General features: G+C 38.5%; 3 protein-coding genes and 2 long non-coding RNA genes across 5 annotated transcripts in view; 1 reads left to right on the top strand and 4 right to left on the bottom strand.

Annotated features, from left to right (window-relative positions):
• Positions 1–7,687: 7,687 nt before the first annotated feature.
• Positions 7,688–8,886, bottom strand: LOC127977450 (uncharacterized). Its single transcript, XR_008158226.1, has 4 exons — positions 8,793–8,886; positions 8,534–8,607; positions 8,392–8,435; positions 7,688–7,784 (listed from the first exon to the last, which is right to left on the bottom strand). It is a non-coding gene; the product is annotated as an uncharacterized LOC127977450 (long non-coding RNA).
• Positions 8,887–11,127: 2,241 nt separating this feature from the next.
• Positions 11,128–13,077, bottom strand: LOC127977499 (uncharacterized). Its single transcript, XM_052582385.1, has 6 exons — positions 12,792–13,077; positions 12,563–12,680; positions 12,176–12,267; positions 11,979–12,093; positions 11,760–11,849; positions 11,128–11,306 (listed from the first exon to the last, which is right to left on the bottom strand). The coding sequence occupies exons 1-6, from the start codon at positions 12,999–13,001 to the stop codon at positions 11,128–11,130; spliced, it is 804 nt and encodes a 267-aa protein (XP_052438345.1). The 5' UTR covers positions 13,002–13,077.
• A 13-nt stretch (positions 13,078–13,090) lies between these two features.
• LOC127977454 (uncharacterized) lies at positions 13,091–13,862 on the bottom strand. Its single transcript, XR_008158229.1, has 3 exons — positions 13,504–13,862; positions 13,325–13,412; positions 13,091–13,139 (listed from the first exon to the last, which is right to left on the bottom strand). It is a non-coding gene; the product is annotated as an uncharacterized LOC127977454 (long non-coding RNA).
• A 2-nt stretch (positions 13,863–13,864) lies between these two features.
• Positions 13,865–15,207, bottom strand: LOC127977498 (uncharacterized). The gene is made up of 5 exons (XM_052582384.1): positions 15,096–15,207; positions 14,931–15,011; positions 14,473–14,844; positions 14,212–14,307; positions 13,865–14,115 (listed from the first exon to the last, which is right to left on the bottom strand). Exons 3-5 carry the CDS (start codon positions 14,735–14,737, stop codon positions 13,865–13,867), a joined length of 612 nt encoding a protein of 203 aa, XP_052438344.1. The 5' UTR covers positions 14,738–14,844; positions 14,931–15,011; positions 15,096–15,207.
• A 3,334-nt stretch (positions 15,208–18,541) lies between these two features.
• The window catches only part of LOC127977344 (extracellular calcium-sensing receptor), a 133,075-nt gene continuing 132,490 nt past the window's right edge, over positions 18,542–19,126 (top strand). The window contains exon 1 of the mRNA XM_052582219.1: positions 18,542–18,762. Within this exon, the coding sequence (XP_052438179.1) occupies positions 18,542–18,762 (221 nt within the window). The remainder of the gene's footprint in view (positions 18,763–19,126) is intronic.

The following is a 19,126-nucleotide window of genomic DNA, read 5'->3' as shown; positions in this document are numbered from 1 at the left end:
AAACCCAAATGAAACATGCATATAGCAAAAGTTCACGAGTAGGCTTGTTGTCCACAATCCAACAGTTTATATCCTTTTAAGCTAAAATAATAATAATAATAATAATAATAATAATAATAATAATAATAATAATAATAAAGATGTTACCGAACAGTTCTTTCTGCTTTGGGGTAGGGAGGAAATTTAAATACCTGATGAAAAAACGAAAAAGAATGTCCCCAAAAAGAGAAAATAATATAAATCCACTGGATCAAGGCCCCACCAAAAAACTGGTTATCCTCCAGCTGTCAGAAAAAGTACCCAGAGTATTGTCCAAAAATGTATATCTTTTCAATGAACCTTTTAAATCAGATCGCAAATCAGACCAAACGATTCGTTTACAAATTAGAATGATCCGATTGCAGCTGTTCTCGAGTCAACAACTCAACGGATTTAAATAAACTGTTTAGTGCGAGTCTCCAGTGAACTGAATTCACAAGTAAGAACCTGGAGATCTTGTGAGCGCGCGCATCTGATGCTGTTAAAATGTATAAATGTTGAAATGTATTTACAATTAATTATTATAACTGAAAATCATATTTAGGTCAAAACTCAGTTGTTTGTGAACTAAATCTGCTGTAAAAAGTGATCTGTTTAAGCCCACTGAAATGCTTGAATGCAGATAATGCCATCACATCGTTCGGTGGTGTCTCTATATGTTTTAGGTAAAATAAAAGAAATAACAAAAAATAACAAAAACCTTACAATAGCACAGATTAAATAAAATAACTCATGCACATTCAAATCCCCCGCTGCCAAAATGTTTTTTCGATTAACTAGACGAGTAGACAGATATGAATGTTTATTCATAACTGGAAGTTAATAAATATTGTTAGCTGATGCTAACTGTCTAGCTAACAAGCTTCCTTGTGCTAAGTTGAGGTAAGGGGAGGTGGGATGTGATGTTCAGAACATGGTAACTACAGTAATTAAGTGGAAAGTAATGCGCTCTGGGGGCATTTGGCCAGAGGTGCTTTTACACCACAGGCAAGGTTTAAGAAGGAAGAAATCATTATGAAAATATAATCATATTTTCCTTAAAATGTTCTTCCTGATCAGGCCTTATTCTCATGCCATATATAATTGTGATGTTCTGCAAAACAACAAACTTTAAAACACTTTTTTTCATACTGGTGAAAATCAGATGGTCAACTCTGTTTTATCTTAGGTACATCGCAGTGTAAGCTTCTCAGTGAACATTAGGCCCAATTCTACCCCTTAGCCGTTCCCTTTTCCCCTACCCCTCTGTTTCGCACGTTCATGTGAAGGGGTAGGGGTGTCTCGATTCTCTTTTGGTTGGAGGGGTAGGGCCCCTCAAATGAAAATCTTCATTTGAAAGGCTATCTGGTCCTTTCCCTTACCCCTACCGTAGGGGTAAGGGAAAGGACCAGATAGCCTTTCAAATGAAGATTTTTTGGGAACACACTTCAAACGAAGGGGTATGAATTATCTCAGCAACATGGCTGCTACGGCGAACAAAAAGACACATAAATGTAAGCTTTTTTGCCATAAATAAAGATTTTAACGAAAAGTAATCATTAGTTTTATGTTAAATTCAATTGTGAGTTCATATTAACAGTCATGTTACTCAAAGACATTTGCAAAAAATCGCTAACATTTGCTAACGTCATATCATTAAAGACTGCGTGATAGTGCCACAGCATATTTTCTTGTCTGATCAGGGTGATAACTGCCGTAGACACTGATGGGGGCAAATTCCCTCAATAATTAGAAATCGCTAAACCATTTTCTCAAACAGAGAGAGAGAGAGAAAGAGAAATGGAAGTAGCGTGTATTCGTGTGTGTGCGTTTATCTTTTTAGAGTGAGTTTACTTAAAAACAGCGATTGTATTCTCTCTTTGCTGGAAAATATAATGTAGCAATTCTAAACTGTATTTAATAAAAGTCGCGGGGCAGTGTTGACAAGTTTATTTTCTCCTGGATGTGTGAGCTGATCGATTTCTGATATGTGTGTGTGTCAGTAAGCAGCTCATTAATACAAAACGATTTAAAAAAAAAAAAAAAAATGTAAAGAAATTAAAGGCTCTAATGCACACCAGTATATGTGTGTATTGTAAGAGCTAGACGACGAATGATGACGTGTGATGGCATAGTAGTGGTGTCCCAATCCTTATGGGAAGGGGAAGGGGTATAAAATAGAATTGGGATTGGGCCTTAGTTCATATCAACAACAACTTATATCTTGACTCCATATAGTGGTTATTTTGGGAAAATCCCAGTTATTTTGAGCAGTAGGATTATAAAAAATATTTGATAATATAAAATTAAATTAAGTATCCTATATAAAAATGCTAAATCTATCTTTCAGTACTTTTTTACTTAAGTACTTAAAAAATCTAGTACTTTGGTACTTTCATTTGAGTAAAATTTAAAAAGGAGTATATTTACTACACTTTTATTATACTTTTACAGTTTACTCAAGTACTTGATTTGTGTACTTCGTCCAGCACTGACAATAGGGCTTGGGTGCCGCGTTGCATTCTGGGACGTGGTGGCCATGTTGATGACCTCGCGAATGTACATTTACATTTAATCATTTAGCAGACGCTTTTATCCAAAGCGACTTACAAATGAGAAAAATAGAAACAGTTAGGTCAACAAGAGAACAACAACAGTATACAAGTGCCATGACAAGTCTCAGTTAGTCTAGTATAGAACGCATAGCCAGGTATTTTTTATTTTTTGTTTATTAAATGAAAAAGACATGAAAAGGAAAAGTGCTGGTGTTAGTAGGTTAAGTGCAGGCGAAAAAGATGAGTCTTTAGATGTTTCTTGAAAATGAGTAAAGACTCAGCTGTACGAATTGAGATTGGGAGGTCATTCCACCAGCTGGGCACAGTCCAGGAAAAGGTCCGTGAGAGTGATTTTTTGTATTTCTTTGGGATGGCACAACAAGGCGTTGTTCACTTGCAGAGCGCAAACTTCTGGAGGGCACATAGGATTTAACCAGTGAGTTTAGATAAGTTGGTGCCGTGCCAGTGGTCGTCTTGTAGGCAAGCATCAGTACCTTGAATTTGATGCGAGCTGCTACTGGTAGCCAGTGTAACCTGATGAGGAGAGGAGTAACATGAGCTTTTTTTGGCTCATTGAAGACAACCCTCGCTGCTGCATTCTGGATCATTTGCAGAGGCTTGAAAGTACATGCAGGAAGGCCCGCCAGGAGAGCATTACAATAGTCCAGTCTGGAGAGAAAAAGAGCTTGTACAAGAAGTTGGGTTGCTTGCTCTGACAGGAAGGGTCTAATCTTCCTAATGTTGTATAAGGCAAACCACAGGACCGGGTCGTTGTAGCAATGTTGTCAGTGAAGCTTAATTGATGATCCATCACAACTCCTAGGTTTCTGGCTGTCCTCGAAGGAGTTATGGTGGACGAGCCCAGCTGTATAGAGAAGTTGTGATGAATCAATGGGTTAGCTGGAATCACCAGGAGTTCAGTCTTTGTAAGGTTAAGCTGAAGGTGATGGTCATTCATCCAGATAGAAATGTCACTCAGACAGGCTGAAATGCGAGCAGCTACCGTCGGGTCATCTGGCTGGAATGAGAAGTAGAGTTGGGTGTCATCAGCATAGCAGTGATAAGAAAAGCCATGCTTCTGAATGACAGATCCTAAAGATGTCATGTAGATGGAGAAGAGAAGTGGTCCAAGTACTGAGCCTTGAGGAACCCCAGTAGCAAGGTGGTGTGACTTTGAAACATCACCCCTCCAAGACACACTGAAGGATCTGTCAGAGAGGTAGGACTTAACCCAGAGGAGAGCAGTTCCAGAGATGCCCATCTTTTTGAGGGTGAACAGGAGAATCTGGTGATTAACAGTGTCAAAAGCAGCAGACAGGTCCAGTAAGATGAGTACCGAGGATTTTGAAGCTGCTCTTGCTAGTCGCAGGGCTTCAGTAACCGAGAGCAGAGCAGTCTCAGTTGAGTGGCCACTTTTGAAGCCAGATTGGTTGCTGTCCAGGAGGTTGTTCTGTACAAGGAACATAGAAAGCTGGTTGAACACAGCTCGCTCAAGTGTCTTTGCAATAAATGGAAGAAGGGATACCGGTCTGTAGTTTTCAAGAAGCACTGGATTCAGAGATGGTTTCTTAAAGCAGTGGGCTTACCCGAGCCTGCTTGAATGCTAGGGGAAATGTTCCAGAGAGAAGAGAGGAGTTGATAATGTGAGTAAGCGAAGGTATGACTGAAGAAGAGATCGCTTGAAGGAGGTGAGTGGGGATAGGATCAAGTGGACAAGTAGTAGGATGATTGGACAGGAGAATTTTGGAGACGTCTATCTCTGAGAGTGGGGAGAAGGAGGATAAAGAGTGTGCGTCGGTCATTGTGAAGTTGTCCTCAGTCTGCGGTGTGGAGAATTGGTCACTGATGGATCTTGTCTTATTTGTGAAGAAAGCTGCAAAGTCGTCCGCGGTAAGAGTCGATGGAGGAGGTGGAGGCGGCGGATTAAGAAGAGAAGAGAAAGTCTTGAAGAGTGTCCGAGCATCACAGCAGCTGTTAATTTTGTTGTGGTATTAGGATGTTTTAGCTGTGAAGACATTTGCAGAGAAGGAAGAGAGGAGAGATTGATACACACTGAGGTCCGTAGAGTTTTTTTGATTTCTGCCATTTCCTCTCTGCAGCCCTGAGTTTAGAGCGATGTTCACGGAGAACCTCGGACAGCCAGGGGGCAAATGGGGCAGTGCGTGCTGGTCTAGACAACAATGGGCAAAAGTTGTCCAAGCAAAATGTTAAAGTAGAGCAAAGAGTGTCCGTAGCACTGTTCGTGTCCAGAGCAGAAAACTGAGAGAGTGCAGGAAGTGAGGATGAAACCACAGAAGATAGGCGAGATGGGGAGAGTGATCATAGCCGCACTTTTGCATTACAGATATCTTCAGCTACCTTGTTTGTTTTGTGAGCGCATACACTTCAGAACAGTTCCGAAGCTACAAGTCATTGGAATCTCATGTGCAGCTGCAGATAATAAAGCCGGCAAACAGTATACAGTAATCCGGACAACAGTAAGCTTCGCTACACCTAGCTGCTAGTTTAGTAACTGTTAGTGCTAACAACCATTCACAAATGTACTTTTAACTATGTGTTTCAAAAGTATAGTTAGTAACCGTGAACCCTCCTGTTTTTTTCCGGGGTTCTCATGTATTTGAGCTCTTTTCCCGCTGTCTTCATGTTTTAGTATTTTCCTGTAAAATATCACGTCAGCCCTTCAATCGGACCGGTCAGTCTCTGTACTGTTGTCCTGTTGATTTACCCTTGCCCTTCCAAGGGTTTTTTTTTTTTAAAGATAAAAGCGTGGTTGTTATGAGAGCCTTGATTTCACGCCAATCTGTAAGCAAAGTCACGTTAGACCTAGCTTTACAACAAATTTTTGATGAATGTTAAAGGGGGGGGGGTGAAATGCTCGTTTTCACTCAATATCCTGTTAATCTTGAGTACCTATAGAGTAGTACTGCATCCTTCATAACTCCAAAAAGTCTTTAGTTTTATTATATTCATAAGAGAAAGATAGTCTGTACCGATTTTTCCCGGAAAAACACGACCGGCTGGAGGCGTGACGTATAGGCGGAGCTAAAGAATCACGAGCACCAGTAGGCTTTTGCGTTGAGAGCGTTTGGAAGCTGTGACATTACCGTGAGGACAAAACCAACCAAAACAAACCATGGCTAACAGTCAGATTCGGCATATATTTATGATCCAGAATCAGATCCAGAGGCTGAAATTTAACAAGAGCAGCATCAGCAACGACGTCTCTATGTGGTAGCCCTTACGAAAATTAACCATGGTTTTACTACAAATAAAACCAAAAAAAAATGGTTACTGTAGTTAAACCATGGTAACCACAAATTAACCATGGTTTTGCTATATTAACCATAGTTTAACCATGGTATTTGTAGTAAATCTGTGGTTTTACAAATGGCAGTCAATACGCCAAAAAAACATGGGTTACTACAGTTTTACTATAATAAAACCATGGTTATTTTTTCGTAAGGGATGTACTGAAACTGTATATATTTGCTTAGCGGTTTGGAAAATGACTAAGTTCCACTTTGTCGTCTTTTTTTTTTTTAGCTGTACATGTGGAAAGTGCAGTTTGATGACAACATCGCATGTTGCAACCCAGTCTCATATAAAAACGTACCCTGACTACGTTGGTCCACAGTGCAAAACGTAGAGGGGTTACAATAATGGCCCTTGAATTGTATGACTGTTACGTTTTTTTTGCCTATTCTTTTCCTATTGTTTAGCGTCCAAGTCACGTGACTTTCAAGATTCCGACCGTGAGAACAAAAAAACATGGCGGACATTTCTCTCATTTTTAGTGAAAAAAATCAATATTTTGAGTTAGTCTCTGCATAAAAATAAGTTTTGATTACATTTCTAGCGAGAAATATATATTTTATTTTCAGAATATTCACTCAGTGGATGTACATAATCACTCGCTTGTTCGTTGTTGCGAAGATTTTTCTGATCTCGCCAGAATAACGTGAAACTGCAACGTTTTGGTTGCTATGGACGCTGCTATCGCCTAGCATAGCTGTGGCCCCAGATTCCACATACTCTTCCTTGCGATTTCGCTCCGTCTGACAGATCAAACCCCTGCCCACTATATGCGTTTCTTCCGAGCGGCAACCTCACGCTCTCTCTCGTGAAGCCAATAAAGAAGTGACTAAAACTGCAATTCATCTACCGGCCGCTTGAGGCTGGTTGCAGAAGGGAGTCATTCCCATAGACTCCTCGTGTTAAAATGCCCAACTTTACAGCAGAAAAAAACGTTTACAGCCTGGTTCAAAAAATGATTTTGGTCTACATTGCTTATTTTGCCCTTCATGACAACTGTGAGGGGGGTGATTTTTTTTATAACTCATCCGTTTAAATTATATTAAGCCTTAAAGTTCTGCATAATTAAGGGCGTGGCCACTTGAGTGACAGGTGGATTGCCGCTGCTGACATTGCCGTCGCGATAGGTGGGCGTGGCTTCAGCAATCAGCTCCCGCCTTTTTGCCCATTTTCGATTATCCGGGAGGAGTCACGCGGTGACGCGCTGCCAAGATGGCGACGGCCCGCTCTGCACACTTTAGGCTTCAAAACCGAGGAGTCTATGGGTGACGTCACGGACACTACGTCCATATATTTTTACAGTCTATGGTTTCGTCTGAGGTGGCAGCGGGAGAAACTAATGTTGACAAAGTGACGAGTTACAAAAAAGAAGAAGTACTTTTTTTAGTTTGGAATCATTGTTAGTCCAAGAATATGGACTGGCGTGTTATTTGTGGTATTACTCCTCGAGCATAATATTTCAATAAATATCCAGTCAGTGTTCCACTGATGTGATGACGTTTCTTATGACATATTCAGTGCTGCCACCACGTGTCTGGTCTTAGTAATAACCACTGATCTATATTAAAGATCAGTGGTAATAACTTATTTCTGGTGTATTATCAAGTTTTTCTCTGCATGGAGGTGAATTAATTTTATTTATATTATTTGAAGTATGCAATATCTATCTATCTATCATCTATGTGTGAAGGAGAGAGATGATCTGTCAAGCTTTTGTAAAAACAGCATGTGTTCTCTGGTTGCAACAAAGTGGGAGTCTTTCAGGCTTTTGAATTTAAATTTTTTTAATATACTGTAAACAACATACACATAGCTTATGGAACAAAACAATGGGATTGAACATTTCCTTAATTTGTGGTGTTCTCCTCCGTCACCCACTGTGGCGGCCAAGTTTCCCCACTGTAATAAAAAGAGATTGTTATTAATTTAGGTCTTTACATCAGCCATGAATTAAATTCAAAACAAACATGACAAGGTTAAGGGCAATGAGGAACAGCAAGCCACCCCTTCATTCAGTAGGTTTATAAACTTACAGTAACCTGATAAAAGTAAATTCCCTGCCTATGGTAATATTTTGGTTAAGGTTTGAATATGCATTACCTACGGTGTAGCCGGTTATTTGAAATCATATACTTCTGCTCTGAAGGTATCCATTGTAAAAGACCTCTGCAATTTGCTGCACAATATTAGTCTTGAAAATTTGGTCATGAAAGACCTCCCCTTTTGCTCAGAATAAATTGGTTCTTATGTTCAACATATGTCTTTCAATTATGGCAGTCAGGTTTATCTGCCTTAAAGGTCCCATGGCATGGATTATTTCATTGACTGACATGCTTGCATGTGAAATATCCAGCGTTAGATGTGCAACCCCCTCGAAGAGTGCCCAAGGACACTTCGACACACTTAGCCACAGCCACCCACAAATACAAACCAAGGATATTACTTTAAGTTTTGAAGTACTAAGAATTAGGTTATTCCAATCAAAACTATGATAAATTGTACATACCAGAGTGAACAGGGCTCCCATTCCACCAACTTCATTTGGATCCCCTGAAAAAACATCAAAGTTATGTGGTTAAGGGGTTTCCAGTTGGGGTGCTGCAATTCCACTGAGTACATCTGAGACTTTTAATTATTGTAAAGCTAACCTTCTGCATTTTGCAGCGGATCACCCTCTTCACTGGGTAGTAAGGTTCCCCTTCTAGGATACCATGGTTACATTCTAAAAGAGCAAAAAAAGTACATGAGTTTGACCTCATAAATCTTCATCAATTAATTAAAAAATGATTTTGACAGGCAACACATGATATATTTATGACTTACGTACATCTGGCTAAGGTAAAATAATCACTTTATTTGAAGTCTGATTTGAAATGGTGAAATGTAAATCTAGGAAAGCTTAATAACCTTTGGGTGATTTTTTCCCCCTCAGTTTCTTCCTTGTAGACATGTCTGAGGCTGCAGAATTCTGCTGCTTCTTTTTATTGTTTGCAGACATATCTGTTGAGAAATGTAGCTGTTATTACAATGAAGACTGGTCTAAATACCTTTATTCCAATAACTAATATATAATATCACATTACAATTGGAAAGATATAGATATAGATATAGGCACTCATTGAAATTCATGGAAATTGTTTAACCATATGCTGTATGGTTCACAGACCACAGTGTCTCACATAATGAATTACTAAGTATGAAGATTTTGTCAATCTGATTCAATGGGTTTTACAAACCCCAGTTTCAATGAAGTTTGGTCAACTGTAAAACGAAAATAAAAACATAATACAACTATTTGCAAATCATTTTCAACCTATATTAAATTGAATACTCTACAAAGACAAGCTGAAAAACTTTATTGTTTTTTAGCTAATATTAACTCATTTTGAATTTGAGCTCTGCAACATACTCCTAAAAACCTGGGACAGAATCAAGACTGGGAATGTTTGGAACATTCCACAGGTGAACAGGTTCATTGGAAACACGTGAGTGTCATGATTAGGCATAAAAGGGGCATCCCCGGAATTCATTCACGAGCAAGTCATCCTTGGTTGTGAATGACTGAGCCTTCTGGGGATGTTATGTGATGGTGGGAATCACTACTGTAAAGGATATTAATGTGGGCTCAGGAACACCTTGGAAAACAATTGTCAGTTAACACAGTTTGTCGCTACTACAAGTGCTATGAGAGCTGTCCGCATTTGAAATAGATTTTTGAAATCATGGACGTTGTGTACCTCGGGATAAAGAGGAAAAGGACCACCCAGATTGTTATCAGTGCTAAGTTCAAAAGCCATGGGGGTGTGTTAGTGTCCATGGCATACCCATGCCCCATGACATTCAAAATGAGAGAATCTTTGTAAACAAACAGTAAAGCTTTTCAGTTTGAACATTAAATATCTTGTCTTCATTGTAAATTCATTGAACATAGGAACTCCACTGGAATAGGGTTTTTTATGATCATCAGGGGTGTGTGTGTGTGTGTGTGTGTGTGCGCGTGTGTGAACGAGAGAGTGAGAGTGTGTGAGCGAGTGAGTGTGTGTGTGTGTGTGTGAGTGAGTGAGTGTGTGAGAGTGAGTGAGTATTGATATACTATACTAATGTGGAAACATAAGCTGGAATAGCACACTGTTGGAGAGAGTAAGAATACAATAGGCTATGTAAACCGCAGTAGGTACACTATATACCAACTATAGTGAAGCTATGTAGGGATGCGCAATACATTTCGACCAAAAAAGTAATGCTATAAAAAACAAAGGTAATTTGTCATGTTTGACAGTTGTGAATCACCAGTGATTGGGTTGGGGCAGAGGGTGGGGACTAATGGGCTAACATAATGGGTTTTTACAGTTTCAGAGGAATTTGCAGTACATGCTCTAAACACAAAGAAATATTACAACAGCAGTAAAATAACCTCAGGTTTCACATACAAGTTATTACAGCACTGACGTTTGGGTTCAACACAATGTAAACACATCATCTCCCTAATAACTACTCTCCCAGTTCCTCATCAGTTGAGGAAGTATTCTCTGAGTCTTCCTCTTCAGAAAAGTCATCTAAGGGCAATGTTTGCAGTCCAAGAATACTTCTGTATGTTGTGCGTGCTTTAGCCAGTTGTGCTTCAACTTCACGCAATCTTCTCTTCAGCACACAGAGTAGTCCTTCACGTCCTTTCTCCATTAAGCCCTCTGTACTGCCTGAGAATGTGACATTAAAATATAAAGAAATGAGCCAATGGTTACCAGAGAAGCAAATAGAAGAAAGAGACTTCCTATGTGTTGTCCTTACATTTCCCAGTGGTGTCTTCAGTCAGCTGAAAGGTAAACTCTTCGATCAGTCCAGCAACACTCCTCATGTACTCCATGTGCTGCTTGACTTCGCGAACCACAATAAATTCTTCTTCTTTTAGTCTAGCCAGCAGCATTACCTTGTCAAAAACATTTTTTTTCGCTCCATATCACCATGACCTGCAATACATTACATCAAAGTGTTATCTTAAAACCTCCTATAAAAATATTGGGACAGAAGATGTTTTGCATGCTGTACTACTACAACAGAGAAATAAACATTGACAGGATGAGATAGAACATCAGCACTTCGCGAAGGGGTCTGATCACATCCATTTACAAATTACTGCATTCTTTTTTTTTGCATATTGCCCAAGTGTCTTAACATTTTTTTTACATCGGATTCCATATTTACATCAAGATGTGTGAATCAAACAATTTGTATTCAGTGCATTTCAGGGGAAGTACTTACATTCCCATGGCCAGGAGTAGTTGTCCACAGCCAGGAGTTCATTGGGAGGAGGCAGTTTTTCAACTTCCCCCACAGTAGCATTGTGGTCATTGATGGCAACTTCTAAGGCTTTCTTCTCAACAGCAATCTTTCTTCTCAGTTGATGCCTTCGCTTGTTCCCACCTACAATGAGAAACACAAAATGAGTGTACATTCACACGATCACTACACAAAAGCACCATACAAAGTAAGACTTCACAATATGTGTGTATGTTTTATGATTATTGTGACAGATGTTGTGTGATAATTTTTGCATAACAAGTTTCATAATCATTTGAAAAATTGAGAAAAATTTTTTTTTTCAGAATCTACTTTTTTTTATTTTAAATAGAGTACAAAATTGGTAGGTCAGGATATCTCTGCACAATGCAGAAATATTGGAAATATTTGCATATTGCACCCAACCTTATTATGATTTTGACAGTTTTTCAGTATGCTGCCCTGACTTGTAGTAAACCTATTTCAAAAGATGTTTTTTTTTTTAAATAAAAGGCTTTGCTATTTTTACTATGTATAAATCAGTAGTGAATTCATTTTTCACAAATCTGCATTACTAGCGGCCTTTTCTGCTCTCACCAGACTGACGATACAGCTGAAATTTTCGCTGTTTGATGCCCAAATATAGCCCCTCGATGGTCCTCTGCAGGTCAATTTGGATTGTTGCTCCTTTGGACGACAACAAACAAATTGATTAATGCCAATTTCAGTTTACAATCAGCCTATTTTCAGATGCCCTGTACAAGAGCAGAGCCTATGATTCTTAAAATATCGCATCAAATAATTTTTTCAAAGTACCTGAGGTCCACTGCTGCACATCAGACACCCACTGCTGGACTGTGTCTTGCTGTAGAGATAACTCAGTTGTGAGTTTCTCTAGGTCCTTTGTTGCCTCTGCAATCCTTTGTACAGTCTATCCAAAAGAAATATCCTTGTTAACAAATGCTGAGAATTTAAAAACAAAAATGTTATTATACATATTTTCCTAGTTGTACCTTGATGTATCTTTTGGCCAGTGTCCGGTCAAGGTTTTCTGCCTTTCGCTTGTTCCAGCCACTTGCCTGGATAGTTAGCATGTCTGTGCGAACTTGACACACAATGTATGTGCAGTAATTTAGGTTCACAGTGAGGACCACAGGTCAGATACTACATTGATCATTCTCTAATATTGTCACATAAACCTGGAAATAATCATACAATTAATTAACGTGTCAGAAGTTAAATTATTATTAAGAGAATCCTGATCAGTGTAAAAGTGCTGACTAGACAGTTGTTTTCTAAGGGAGCACCTATGCATGGAACTCTAAAAAGCAAAGGCCGAGCATTAGTGTTAAAACCACTTGGTCTCAATTTGGACACAACTTTACATGAAAAATGCTTACCGGCTTTTGACATGTACTTGGAACATATGGCTGCTCGAGAGAGGAAGCTGTTAACCTGTTCAACCTCCTCCCCGATTGTTGTTCCAGCTCCTTCTTGATTGCGTCCCCCCCATTTTAACTGTAACACATTTAAATGTTATAATTTGGAAAACAACAAGTAGGGGCAGAGGACAGACAATCATAATGTGTGTTGCAAATGGTAAGTAATACATCTAATTGTCATTATTACCTCACACATCCATGAATGCGCTTTTGCATGCATGATGGAGAGAAATGGGCGCATGTTCAGCAAGTCCTCCAACTCTGGACAGTGGCCCACAACTTTCTGCAGATATGGCCAATATTTGCAGACCACATCAGAGCAAAAAAACTGGACGGTCTGTGAAGCTAGCTGTTTCTGGAGATATAATGGGTATGCAAATATTTCTCCACGGAACATATTCAGTCCCTTGAGCAAAACCCCATGACGGCAGACAGCAACTTCAACACCTTCCTCGTCTAGTTTGCTTCCAGACTTGTTGTCAGACTCTCGTGCTGCGGTCCACTGACCCGCACCACATCTCCCTTTCCCTGGATTCTTAAAAAGATGAGGGCAAATACAGACATTTACACAGTTACATAAAAAAAAAAAAAAACTGTAAATCATGGTATTATGGCATTTGATGCAAACCAAATAATGTTTACATTTTGGGGAAAAAACTGGCAAGCATTCATAAAAATGTAAAATTGTGGTGTTACACATGAAATATAAATTTAGCTTACATGTCCAGTTGTTTCATGGATGTAATCAACAAAGGAGGACACATCAGCATCATTGGCCAAAAAGACTCCATCAAAAAACCCATCAGGTCTTGAAAGAAATATATAGATGTGGGTTAAATTTACTGTATAAAAGTAATTTGTGGCTCACTAGCATTTCATTGTACATGAATGTTACACACCCTGGTTGGCTTTTGAAACGATATAATTTGCGGTTCCCATCCACTGCAACTGCCAACATGGATGGTGTGCATGCAGGGCACTGAAAATGCTGGACCTGAGACAGCTTGTCAACCTCAAATTTGGCATAGGCCCATTCGAGGAAGGCCCTCTGCATTGTGTCCCCACAAATCTTACCACTCTTAGAGCAAAAGTGAAAAACAAAAAAGTAAGTAACTGTGTCGAAGGTTGGCTTTAGACTGTGGTCATGATGAAGAAAGGGCTCTGTCAAGAAATATGTGCTGAAACTTTGGGGATTGTAACAACAAGTCCTAACAATGAATCTGTTCTATGAATCTCTAAAAGGTGATCCAAACAGGATAACTAAATGATGAGTCCACTTACTTGCCCGAAGAGTTTTGTACGACACTCGAGCATGCTGATAAAAGCTTGTCTGGACATCCCTGGGGCAGTGATTTTTAGATCCTCATACGTGGTGAACAAGTCCACCATGTACAAGGTCTCAAAATTGACAGTGGCTGGCCAGTAACCACTTTCAACCAGATCACTTATGGTCACTGGCAAGGTTTTTCCACAGGAGCAGTTTACTGATGGAAGGAAGAGGTTGTATCTTCCTGAAATTTCAGACAAAAACAATTATCTCTTGTTCACAAGAAACAAAAAACACAATATGAACACAATATGAAGAAATAATAAAAAAAAAATTTTACCATTCATTCCAATTAAAATAACTGGCTTTCCCTTGGAAAAGCTTGTTTGCCCAGTGGAGCAGTCGCAGCAGGGAGGAACGATTGGTAACATGCAATCTAAAAAGCAGAATTAGTTTACATATTAGAGTAAATGAAACCCAAAACTCAACAGAGAGGGTGTTGTTTCTATCAAACACAACTTAATCCAGCATGTTTGTTGGAGTAAACCAGGATTTGTGTAAAATGTAAAACAGCCTATATAACCTGAGACTTAAAAACCACCTTTTTCATGATAGGAGAATTTCCCTCCCTCGTGCTGCTGAACAAAAGTGGATGGCGGCAGTTGTCTGAAGAACCCCTCCACCATGGATGCTCTGTTATGAAGCACCAGGGCCTCATGTGTGGAAAGGTCACAGGCTGTGCAGTAGAGTGATCGTGGTAAACAGTCCCTACACATCACTACTGCAGCCTTGTGTCCACAGTGATGGCAAACCCCCTCCTTGGGCTTCTCAGATGACAACATATTGTTCAGCATGAAGGGCCTCATTACTGTCCAATTCTCCAGAGAGGTAGTTTGCCTGTTCCTCCACTCTGAGGGGAAAGACTGTTCATCACCACTTCCCAAGAGTTCTCGGACATCTTGAATGAGGGAGTCTGAAAATGAAAATGGAAGAAGGCATTGTTAAATCTGGGCAATTACCACATAACAAATGAGGAAAAAAGTATTAAGGGAAAAAAACCAAAATTTTCGATGATCACTGTGTCTTCAGTTGTGCTGGTAGACGGAGCACAGGACACGCTTTTAACGCTTGCTGAAGAAACTGCAAAAATATAAATATCAATTTAGAACTTGCTCAATAAATAATGAATGCAACTAATGATGAAAAAACAGACAAAAAACCAACCAGTAGCTGAATCTCGCTTTCGTTTCTCTCCAGCTCTACATCTTTTTGGCAGAGGTTGACCATCTTTGTCCTCATCAGGCCAAACACACAACTTTGTGGATGGTTTTGAACCTCCTTTTGTTTGTCCATGCTGATCCACCTAAATAAACAATTAAGCCACAGAGTAAACCACCACCCACCAAGGTTATCACCACCTATAAACATCTCATTATAAAACCAATGTTATAATATTACATTGTAAAAATTCAGTCCAACGGTTGTGGCCCTGTCTAGAAAACCCGTTCTTCATTGAAAAATAGAAAAGAAAGTTAAACGTTTTGACAGAATATTGAATTAAACTCTCACTGGCTCTAACGTGTGAACTCAGCTCAGCTCAGCACTATATCTTGCATTTGAATAAAGACATTTAACCTGGTACTGTATAGTTGCACTTTGTTTGGAGTGTTGCAATTTTGCACCTTGATACTTCTTCCCTGCTATACCTCAGAGCCTATTATGGTCTTAGACATTGTAATTAGTATGTAATTCGTATGCTTTTTCCACAACTGAGATAATGTTATTTACCTTGCACTCATCCAGGAATGCATCAACCAGGAATATGGCATCTTCGTGGTCAAGGTGATTCATTTTCAGCTTGGTCAAGTTAATTTTCCACGCTTCCTTTTCCTCCTTGTCTAACTTTTCCGGCTTATTTTCCCTCGTATTCTTCGTCTTCTTCTTCTTCTTCTTCTTCTTCTTCTTCTTCTTCTTCTTCTTCTTCTTCTTCTTCTTCTTCTTCTTCTTGTTCGTGGGGCCTTGACGCGTCAACACCCAACACCCACCAATGAGATCGCACCACACAAATGCACGGAGGTTATTATTTTTTATTTATTTTTTTATTATGCCATACATCAAAAAAAATACAAAGAGAAACATTAAAATGAGAAGGAAAATATATACAACAATACAACAATATTAAAACCATGCCAGAGGACAATAACAACCATAAAAAAATGCACGGAGGTTCCGGTGTTCCGGTAGATGTCAAAATTAAAAACAGCGGACTGATCGTAACTCGTCACTTTGTCAACATTAGTTTCTCCCGCTGCCACGGATTAATGTGTTGTTCAGCAAATCAACCTCAGACGAAACGCATATAGTGGGCAGGGGTTTGATCTGTCAGACGGAGCGAAATCGTAAGGAAGAGTATGTGGAATCTGGGGCCACAGCTATGCTAGGCGATAGCAGCGTCCATAGCAACCAAAACGTTGCAGTTTCACGTTATTCTGGCGAGATCAGAAAAATCTTCGCAACAACGAACAAGCGAGTGATTATGTACATCCCCTGAGTGAATATTCTGAAAATAAAATATATATTTCTCGCTAGAAATGTAATCAAAACTTATTTTTATGCAGAGACTAACTCAAAATATTGATTTTTTTTCACTAAAAATGAGAGAAATGTCCGCCATGTTTTTTTGTTCTCACGGTCGGAATCTTGAAAGTCACGTGACTTGGACGCTAAACAATAGGAAAAGAATAGGCAAAAAAAAACGTAACAGTCATACAATTCAAGGGCCATTATTGTAACCCCTCTACATTTTGCACTTTGGACCAACGTAGTCAGGGTACGTTTTTATATGAGACTGGGTTGTAAAAATACAGTAGAAACTAAGTACTGTAAAAAATACAGTACAATAATGTTTTGTATTTTTACAGTAAATTGTTCTAGCTACTGTAAAATTGCATTACAGTCCATTGTTGTAAATCCAAAATACAGTAACTTACAGATACTGGCAACCGTACTGCCAGTAACTTAACGTGGAAATACAGGAAAAAATAAATAAATAACAGTGAGTATATTCAGACTTATAACTACACTCTTAATAAAAACGGTTCTAAACATTACAAAAAAAAAAGGTTATTTGGCTGTAACAATTGCAGAACCATTTTTATAGGGTTCCATAAAGAACTATGCTTTGAAATTGCTACACAGGACCTTAATGGTAAAACCTTTTTAATCATAGTCACCCCCCCCCCCCCCATTAATAGTATATTAACATATTTATATATTTTTTTGATTACTGTATATATTACTTATTTATATTGTTTTTTACTCCTCTATCTAGCTGGTATTACAATATCCTACAGTGTTTGTTAGGGTTTTACATAAAAACAACAACAATGTGTCAATTAGGTACTTTTATTTTTTTATGACGTGAATTTTTACCAAAATGACAGTGCTCTAACAACAGTTATTAGCAGAATACATTAATAAATTTCAATTGACATTGAGCATAATTAAATAAGTAAAATAAAATAGAAACTGGAAATAGTAAAATGAAGACCAAGTTCCAGTAAAATACTGTATTTTCTTCTATGATGCCTGTAAGTCCAACATTATGTGTTTTTTGGTGATTGAGTGGCCGTTTCTCTCTGCAGATGACAAGGTTGTAGGATGTGACAGCATCTTAAATACATAACTGAGTTCATAGTTACAATGTGTCTCCTTTCATTTGTTTTAGTAAAAAAACAAAACAAAAAAAACATTAATTACATATTTTTGTTACTTAGTGGTGAAGAGGATAGAAGTATCCTTGGGCTAGTCACACTTACATGACTGGAACTTCAACTGGCACCGGCTTCTATGGTCAAACAAAAAAAACTAGAGCTTTTGAGCACCAAACCCACCAAGTACCCCTTGTTCAGGGTAAAATATACTGCTGGATCTTAATGTTGTGGGCCTGTTTTACTGTTGGAGGTCCTAGAAGTCATGTTCAGATACATAGATACATAATGTATTTAATCAGATACTAAAAGATAATAAATCTAAATCTGACTCCTCTCTCCCGGGTCCTCGCTAACACACATCATGGGCCTCGAACCTGGGTCTCCGGAATGGGAGGCGGACGCACTAACAAGGAGGCTGCATGATGATGTTGTTGCAAAATGACTGCAGCCACCAGCCTCTGTTGCTAGTGCGTCTCTTGAGATCAAGGGAGTGAAAAATTAATTGCACAGCACTTACTCACTGGCCTCTGTTACATATAAAATTCTTCTTTTATTGTTCAGCAAAAGTCAAAAGCAGAACTGACATACAGTAGATATAATCATTTGTTTGAGTCCTGTAGTCTGTTCATCTAAATGTTTAACTATCCTTTAGCAATACTTTTTTTTTAGTTCCAAGTTTTCCTGCTCACCGCCTCTAAATAAGCATTGAAATGTATTGTAAATATCTTTTATAAACTTGTTTGTTTTGTTTTTCATCTAACAACCCACAATGTAAACACCTAAATATTTTTACCATTTCTTAATATAGATTAGAAAAAGAAATGATAAGGATGGGAAAGTGACATCATGATTTCCAGAGATGCCCACTTAGCACCTCCTGCTCTTTAAAGCAACACCCCACACAACTGTCGTCATAAATTAGTAGGCAGAATGGGTGAGTGGGTCAGAAAGAGAGAGATGTGGATTACTGTAAACATCTGCCTGTATCTGTCTTTTAAATGCATCTCTACAGCTTTAGTCCACAGATCAGGTACTTGCCAGCTCCAGGGACGCTTCAAGTTAAATGGAATGTACCAGGATGGAGATGTTATACTTGGAGGCCTGTTTGAGGTTCATTTTTTCACTGTGTTCCCAGAGCTGAGCTTCAGAACTGAGCCAGATCCACCATATTGTGAAAAGTGAGTCTGGAGCCAGAATGCCTTCTTAACTATAAAATATGATAGAGACATAGATTTTAAAAAATAACAATAAAAAAATGACAAAGAAATATGCAATGTGATGTTATCTTGGCCATATATATATATATATATATATATATATATATATATATATATATATATATATATATATATATATATATATATATATTGAAACCTCTTTATATTAAAACAAATGTGTACCATAGGAGGATTCCATGATTTCTGAATTGGAATATATTAATGCTCATTTTGTATGTATTATATTTTCTGTTTAATTTTTTAACATTGGTTTATAAAAACTTTTTTTTTCTTAGATTTGATATGGAAAGCTTCCAGCAGGCAC

Source organism: Carassius gibelio, chromosome B18 (genome assembly GCF_023724105.1).
Source record: "Carassius gibelio isolate Cgi1373 ecotype wild population from Czech Republic chromosome B18, carGib1.2-hapl.c, whole genome shotgun sequence".
Lineage (NCBI taxonomy): Eukaryota > Metazoa > Chordata > Actinopteri > Cypriniformes > Cyprinidae > Carassius > Carassius gibelio.
This window is presented reverse-complemented; position numbering and strand designations above follow the sequence as displayed.

What these genes read in the sequence shown, in the direction of transcription:
- LOC127977498 (XM_052582384.1), bottom strand. Translation starts at nt 14,737, where the DNA reads ATGAGGCCCTTCATGCTGAACAATATGTTGTCATCTGAGAAGCCCAAG. An exon ending in ATTCTCCTATCATGAAAAAG is followed by an intron (nt 14,308 to 14,472) that starts GTGGTTTTTAAG and finishes TCTGCTTTTTAG; the next exon opens with ATTGCATGTTACCAATCGTT. An exon ending in TATTTTAATTGGAATGAATG is followed by an intron (nt 14,116 to 14,211) that starts GTAAAATTTTTT and finishes CTGAAATTTCAG; the next exon opens with GAAGATACAACCTCTTCCTT.
- LOC127977499 (XM_052582385.1), bottom strand. Translation starts at nt 13,001, where the DNA reads ATGTTCCGTGGAGAAATATTTGCATACCCATTATATCTCCAGAAACAG. An exon ending in TGTGCAGCAGTGGACCTCAG is followed by an intron (nt 11,850 to 11,978) that starts GTACTTTGAAAA and finishes TGTCGTCCAAAG; the next exon opens with GAGCAACAATCCAAATTGAC. An exon ending in TCAGCTGTATCGTCAGTCTG is followed by an intron (nt 11,307 to 11,759) that starts GTGAGAGCAGAA and finishes TTCTCATTGTAG; the next exon opens with GTGGGAACAAGCGAAGGCAT.